An 8,171-nucleotide genomic window follows, 5' to 3' on the forward strand; every position below is an offset into this window, starting at 1 on the left:
CGTTAATATAAATGAGAAAAAGTAGCGGTCCAAGCACGGTGCCTCGTGGAACACCAGAAGAAACAGCAGAGACGTGAGACGAGGCATTGTTAGCGTAGACGTATTGACGGCGTTGAGAAAGAAATGATTCAATCCAGATTAGTACTATCGGGGAAAAATGAAATGCGAACAGAGGAGTGCGTGGCTCGCGGTACAGGCTGCGCCGCCTGGAAGTGAACCTAGGAGCGAGGGTGCGTGGCCTACCAGCCGAGTGCAGCTTAGCCTCCACCGTGGTAAGGAGAAACTAGCGCCACAAGTCGCAAGTGGCAGAAAGTACGGCGTGAGACTGAAAAAAGTAAATCAGTCAGTCAGTCAAATGGGCCAAAACTTTTTTAAAACAGGGCGGGCATTTGTAGGAGGAGTGCCTCTGGTATCGTGAATAAAATAAAATCAAATCAAATATTGGAAGACCGCCAGATGGCGCCACCAATGTCGTTGGCATGCGCATGCGCGGCAGGCGCCCTCCGGCCCTCCTCCTCCCCCTCTCTCTGCTCTCTCCTCTCTCCCTCCCGCTCCTTTTTTTATTATTATCATTTTTTTTTTTTCGGTTTGTTTTTCTCGTTTGCTCGATCGGTGTCGCGCTGGCCGCTGCGAGCGGCCAGCGCGGCACCGGTCGAGCAGACGAGCCGCGCGCGCTACACTTCGCAACAAATGCGCTTCGCGAGATATTAATTACCAGTGCAATAAAACAAAAACAGCACGTTCATTGAAATGTATATTTTATTGAACACCATTCAAATTAGTTGCAGTATTCCAAGCACGTATTTACAAACTCCGTCGGCAGTCCACCGCCCCTTGAGCGGAACCAAGAACTGTAGTAGGCAGTAAACGTTATCAAATATGTAAAAACCAAATTAACTACTTTAATGTACAAACTAACAGAACAGCACTTATAATCGAATTATCTAAATGGGTCTATAAACAACTCCTACAAACAAAAATGCTGAATACCCATACAAACTAATCAACTCCGATATAAAGCAGGCTTGCATTTTAATTTAATTAACGCAGGGTTGCAGGCGAACTCCATAAGAATAAACGATAAATAAACCATAAACAAACTCGCTAATTGGCAACGCAAAGAAGAAAAATAAAATCTTCTGGAGTGACTGATTGTGGGCGCTTTTAGGTACTCTATCCTAGAAGCTGTCAAATTAACTAAAGACTCTGACAGCAACTCACTTGGAGGAACCAGTCCTTGCAGCAACGGATTCGTAACAAAAACGGTGAGGTACGTGTTTTTCCGCAAACGAATCTTCCTACATTTTGCAAACGCGGTTGCACCGGCGTGCTTGCTGCACAGACGACACGGACGCAGCTTGCTCACCGGCAGGCTTCCAAAGTCCCGGCGCTTTGCATACGCAGTCCATTTCGATGCTGTAATGGAAAGATTGAAAGATCATATATTTCAATGCTCCCAGTTTCGAACGTTGACAAAAAAATTTGATATAAAGGCTCACCCGCCGTTTGTTGGAAACCGCAAGAATAAGCACTCCGAGTTCTTTTGAAGAACTGTTACTCCACTTGGCCGCGCAGTAGACTCCGTAATACGCCGTCATGAGGCACGCAACCCACTCGGCAGAATCTCTGTCAAACTAGAGACGTCTCTAATCCCTCTAATCATTTTCTGAGCGCAGACGCGCAGCTCCGTACTCCGTAAAATCTACACTTTCGATTTCAACACGCGCGGAACGGTTTGAAAGCTTGGAGTGACGAGCTCAAACAAAAAGAGAAGACAAAAACGGTCGTTTGCCCTCACACTGAAGGTTGGTGATTGGTCGGAAGAGCCCAGAGTGCTTCGGTTTTGGTAGCGAAGATCCTATTCACGACGCCAGCGCTCAAAAGTACAGCGGCGAAACAGTCTGGCGTGAGACTGTTGGCTAGACCAACGAATCTGCTCTTTGGGTGGACGTACGAGAGAGAAGCCAGCGACGCGGCGCCCCAATCGGCCCAACCGGGAACTCCGTTAGCTGCATTCGGCTGGGCCTACTTCGATGTGTTCACGCCCTTCGATTGGCGCTCCCCCAGCTTCGGCAGTGCGCCTCTCAGTGCGCTGAAAGCTGTCACCGCTATCTTTGCCTGCTCGGCGAGTGCGGCGAGCTTCTTTGCACCGCACGCGCTGAGCCAGCAAAGATAGCGGTGATAGCTTTCAGCGCACTAAGAGGAGCACTGCTGAAGCTTGGGAAGCGCAGAGGGAGGGGCGTGAACACGTCGAAGTAGGCCACGCACCCTCGCTCCTAGGCTCACTTCCAGGCGGCGCAGCCTGTACCCCGAGCCACACACTCCTCTGTTCGCATTTCATTTTTCCCCGATAGTACATGAGCGTCAATATTTAGCGTGGAAAGTTTGAGAAGTAGAAGTCTATGAGGTACTTTATCAAATGCTTTAGCGAAATCGAGAAATACAGCGATAGTGGGGTATCCGGATTCGAGATTCAAGAACAAGTCATTAGTCAGATGAAGAAGCTGTGTTTCACAAGAAAAATTACGGCGAAAACCGTGCTGCACGTCACTGAAGAAAGAGTTAGAATCCAGGAATGAAACCAAATGCTTGAAGATGATGTGTTCCATTATTTTAGACGAGATGCAGGTAAGAGATATCGGTCTATAGTTGGCTGGTGATGACCTACTACCGCTCTTGTGGACCGGAATGACCTTCCCAAACTTCCAGTCCTCAGGCACGACTCCCGTCTCCAGAGATTGACGAAAGATTTTTGTTAAAAAAAGGCTAGACGTTAGATTAGTGTTACGAAGAATCTTGGAATTTATGCTGTCAATTCCACATGACGAAGACACTTTTAAGGATTTAATAATGTTTACGATTCCATCGTAATCAATAAGAATAGGATCCATTGGGAACGATATGCTGGAGATGGGAGGGGAAACAGTAATGAGGTCTGAACGGGAGAACACTTTAGAAAAAACATCATTCAGCACATTAGCGCACAAGTTCACTGGAACAGGGTCCCCTGAATTTGAAACAAGTTGTAACGAACACTCGTCTTTTGGGTGAACAACATCCCAAAAACGCTGCGGATTGGCAATCAATAATGATGGCAAAGTCGTACGATAAAAAATGTCTTTACATCTATTCAACTCAATTTTGTAAATCTTAGCGCAGTCCTCATAGCTCTGCCATGATTCGGGCGTACCGGCTCGACGGGCAACTCGAAAGAGCCTTTGCTTTTTATTGCGTAGCGATTTGAGGCTGCTATTAAACCATGGATTCGAAGACTTCGTTGTTATATCAATACAAGGTATATATTTTTCCACTAAATCACATAATTTATCTTTAAAGAGACACCAGTTTACGTCCACACTTCTACTCTCAAAATTAGTATTAAAAGACACAAAATATTCGGACAGACTGTTGCAGAGCTGCTCATAATTCCCTTTCTCATACAGCCGTATACTCTTTTGAACGCGCAACGGTTTCTGGATTTCCACGCATATAGGGCAGTAAATTACCCGATGATCGCTGACGCCATCAAAACAGGTTAGAGGTGATTCTACAAAACCCGGATGAGTAGTTAGCACGAGATCTAAAATACTAGAACAGGAATCTGTCACCCTAGTAGGGACGGACACAAGTTGAAAAAGATTAAAATACAAACACATGTCAAGGAAGTCCTTGCACAAACCATTCCCTTTAGGACAAACGGGGACCGCAGTGTTCCAATTAACGCATGGAAAATTAAAGTCACCGAATAAAAAAACTGGGTGCGCCGGATAGAGAGCAAACAGGGTAGACAAGTCGTCGTGCAGACGGCTGGTGAACGAATGGGATTCCGAAGGAGGTCGATAACAAACGCCTACCAAAATAGGTTTGAAACTGCATTGTATTCGTACCCAGACCATTTCGAGGCACGAAGCAGTCGGGACAAGGGTGCTTTCATTACTTTCATCGACCCCGATAAGGACACCGCCTCCACGTTGATCATCCCTGTCACGCCGGTAAATAACCAGATTAGGGTGCTCAGGAAATATCTTACTATCTTCAATTCCAGGTGATAGCCATGTCTCAGTTAAGACGATGACGTTAGCATTACACGAAGAAATAAGAGAACATATATCGTCACGTTTATTCAGGATACTACGTGCGTTCGTGTACAATACATTAATACCGCAACTTGATTTTTGGTTATGAAGAAAGCCACCCCCCGGCGCGTCCTATCTGGGGATTTCTTTTACGGACAGAGACTGAGAATCATAACTGTAAGTCCTGGTACCAATGTGCAACTTGTCGAAACGAAGCTTAAATGATACGTTCTGCGCCCTGGCAAAGTCGAGAAGAAACTTCCGCGCAGTTCGAACATTCGGCGAGTTGTCCTCCGACAACGAGTAGGGGGAGCCCTTCATCTTATGGCCACAAAGAAGCAACTGGTTTTTTAATTTAAATGGGGCGAATTTCACAATTACTGGCCTAATTTTTCCTTCCCGATAACCACCCACTCTGTGAGCCCGTTCAATATCAGCGTTTCCCAAGGCGACACCAAGTCTGTCTTTCACGACGGTGATTATATTTTGCTCGGACGTCTGCCACGACTCCCCAGCGTCATCCGGCATTCCGTAAAAAGAAGGTTGCAACGACGCGAATGATTTTCTAGGCTGTCAATACGACTCAATAAATTCGAGGTAGTAGCAACCTGTACATTCAGCGTGTCCTCTAAGTCGTTTATGGCGGATTTAGCCTGACCAATATAGGATATCTCGCTATATATCCGGAAACAAACATTATCTACGGCGTTCGTATATCGATCAATGCTGCTCCCAAGAACATGGCTTTAATATATCTATTTTTACACAACTATAAAAAATGTGACCCTGTAGAAGAACGTTGAACTCACAATGTCCGTTGTTAATATTTTTTTTTTATAAAATAAAAACAATACTGTATCTGTCTCCTATGGAAGCGTCTCTCTGAGATCAATTTTATTAATTTCATCTATTTTATTTTGGTTTCCCCTTGGGACACAATCATATAAATTTAAACTGGTTAAAACTATTCCTTGCACGTGCGCAGAAATTTTTTCAGGCCATGCCACGGTGAGCAAATCGCAGCATCGTCTACAACTAAAGGCGGGTCAAGCAAACCACTTGCATTCATTTCATTTCAGGGGTTCGGTGGCCGAGTGGGCCAGCGCACAACAGCTCGGAGCACGTGGGGCCAAAGCTCGTGCGACAGAACCCGGTAATCCTGGGTTCCATCCCTCACCCCTCTCTGTTTCGATCTGGATGAGCATCGTACCGGCGTGCGTTCGTGTTTCACTACTGCGTGGTGCACGTTAAAGACCCTTGGCTAGCGGTAATACTGCACTAGCTACATTTCTCGTCTACAGATGAGACAAGTCGCCCATTGGTGCTAACTAACTTTCCTATGTATAAAAAAAAACACAACACAATTGCTGCAATCATTTGGGAATATGTTACAGTGAAAAAAATCACACTGCGGATCACTGCACAAGGTAAGCAAGACGCAGGATTTTATTCAACAAACACCAGCAGAACATCGTGTGTTCAAACCGTCCAAAGATAGAGCCCGAGACCAATGCGTGACGGAACGAGGGGTCGTCCGGGGCTTCGGAAAGATGGCCTAATCCGAACAGGCGACAGCCAATTACTGCGTCACGCGAATAGACGGGACGCAGGGATTGGCCCGCTGCTGGTCGGATTCCGCCATCTTCTCAAAGTTTCCCACGACCTGTCGGAAGTTTTGTCGTGCATGTGTCGTGAACACACCGTTAAAAACGCCGTACACAACGTCCAAAAATGTATGCGAAATCATGCAAATAAAAAGGAAGACTATAGAGATGGATACGATAATAAATACAAAAGGCTAGATCCGAAGTCCGCATATTATTTTTTAGAACGCATTCATTCTGCAACTCTGCGCTGCACAGTAAGAGCGAACACAATAATTATCTTCTCGCGCCTTTTGTTGCTTATATGACAACACTTAAAGAAAAAAGAGTTAAACGAAAAGAGGCGATCGCCTTGATTGTGCTCCCTTTGTCGCACTCTACACGTCCCTCCACTAATTCTTAAATTGAGTATCGAAACAGAGTACGAGCTATGTCCAAATACTGCGTGTTTTATTTTTGTATAAAGAAATCGAAATTATAATAACCAACGGATACGAGTGAAAACACAGAACAACTTCGGCCTAATGACCGGAACAAACTTTTGGCTTCACTTCTCCGAGCTTCTTGCAAACGACGCCGAGGAGGTTACCTCGAGCTTCGTCCTCAGCCTTTTGGTCGTGGGCGCCGTCAAAGTCAATGTACGGAACGTAGTTGATTGGAGGACGGTGATCCTCGGTCAGTCTGCCCATCTGGTACAAGAGATCCTGTCCTTCCTTGCCATCAGCACACTGGCCCACGGCGGACCACTCCAAATGGAACGAGTCCGCACACATCTTGCCTTGTTTGTGCGGATCCGGGAACCTGGACATGCAGGCCACGAAAGGCAACCACAGGCTGGTCATCTTGTACTTCTTGATGGCGCAGGCTTCGATCTTGTTGCCCTTGCACTCGTTGACGCCATGCTGACAGGTAATGGAGACGTACGTTTTGCCGTTTCTTAAAGTCTTGTTGTCGATGTGACCGTTACCGAAAGGAACGAGCACCACAACCATGTAGTCTCGTAGTAGCTCGTACGTAGGATACAGCTGGTCCGTGATGAACTCCCTGCTGTACGGACACATGGACTCGTAGAAAAGGGTGACATTCACCTTGCGTCCGGCGTCGAGATGGTTGTCGCCAATCTCGTTAGTCCAGCGCAGATCTTCTGGGAAAAGTCTTCCGGCCTCCTGGGACTTCGCAAAGCAGATGACCACCGCAAGGCAGAGTGCGGCTAAGCCGTCCAATATTGTCATGGCTCTCTTCAAATGTCCGAACCTGATCCGTCAACAAGTATCTGAAGCAGTTTGGAGAATGGCTGTCGATTGCGGCGGAAAGCCGTTTTCTCGTGGTCTTGTTATCCGTGCATGTGTTCGGGAATGATAGTAGATACTTTTTTCTTTCCCTGGAAAGATAAAGAGCAGCCTGCGTTTCGCATCATTGCAGGATCGAAGCGGCACTCGCGGAGGTCAAAGTCGACCCCGCGCACTCGTCGTCAGACATCTGCATACTGCTGAAATCTTCCTGACACCTGCGCAAAGTTCCACGGGTGGAAACGTGGCGTTTCTCTGACGAAGTGACACTTGTGTCATCGTCTTTCATCGCCAACAAGGGCATTGTTGAAAGTGGGGTTGGCGTGCATACGTTGTTAGTATTGTAAAGCAAAAAACAAAAGGGAAAATTCGACGTTCCGTGCTTAAAGATAGCGGAACGACACAGTGTTGTACAGACCGGCGTTCCACAGAACGACGTTCGTGGAACACGTTCTTTTTGCGGGGAACAAACGAGTGCCGCCGTTCCGTCTTGCGTCGGTGGAACTAGAACGTATAAATACGTTTTCCTAGAAACGGCATTTTTTTGCTTATGTGTTTGAAATCTTAGCCGAATTTAGTCAATTTAACACATTTAGTCAATTTAACATTGACTATTTCTACGTCCGACTTTAAGGGATGGGAAAGTGTACGAGAGGTAATAGAAAACAAATAACTAGTACAAATGTTATCGTGGTAACACGACACGTAGTTCAGTGTAAAGGTTTTCACTCGTTCGCTTTTTTTTTTTTTTTATCGACGGATTATCTGGCATAATATATCAATAAAATACGCAAAAGTAGCGTTAATGTAACGACACGTACCAATCTTATCAATGTAACGTGAATGTGTTCCTTTCGAACATACCGGAACTCGTAACAGAAAATCGTTGCAAGATTGGGAAGAAACGAGGAACGAGTTTTTGTTCCTGTTTGAGAAAAACAACAATGCAGCGAGCAGACAACAAAGTGCGTCGTCCGCTCGCTGCGCCTGGAGGCGCAGCGAGCAGACGACGCACTCTGTTGGGAGAGGGCGCCATATCTCCGAATGTATTGGGAGATATGGCGCCACAAGTAAATAGAGCCGCCAGCTCGGTCGTCTGCGAGCGTTCCCATCCTACACTTCGACACTTTTTTTTTTTGCCGTATTAACGCGACAGCGTCTAGGAGCTCGATCGTGTCACAAAAAATCCAGCGTCCGCGTCG

General features: G+C 46.3%; 1 protein-coding gene across 1 annotated transcript; it reads right to left on the reverse strand.

The window, feature by feature from the left end:
* Positions 1 to 5,499: 5,499 nt before the first annotated feature.
* Positions 5,500 to 7,112, reverse strand: LOC121835369 (GILT-like protein 1). The gene has a single exon (XM_042289519.1). It carries the CDS (start codon positions 6,910 to 6,912, stop codon positions 6,202 to 6,204), a length of 711 nt encoding a protein of 236 aa, XP_042145453.1. The 5' UTR covers positions 6,913 to 7,112; the 3' UTR covers positions 5,500 to 6,201.
* Positions 7,113 to 8,171: the final 1,059 nt, after the last annotated feature.

Source organism: Ixodes scapularis, unplaced genomic scaffold (assembly GCF_016920785.2).
Source record: "Ixodes scapularis isolate PalLabHiFi unplaced genomic scaffold, ASM1692078v2 PGA_scaffold12__126_contigs__length_90152505, whole genome shotgun sequence".
NCBI lineage: Eukaryota > Metazoa > Arthropoda > Arachnida > Ixodida > Ixodidae > Ixodes > Ixodes scapularis.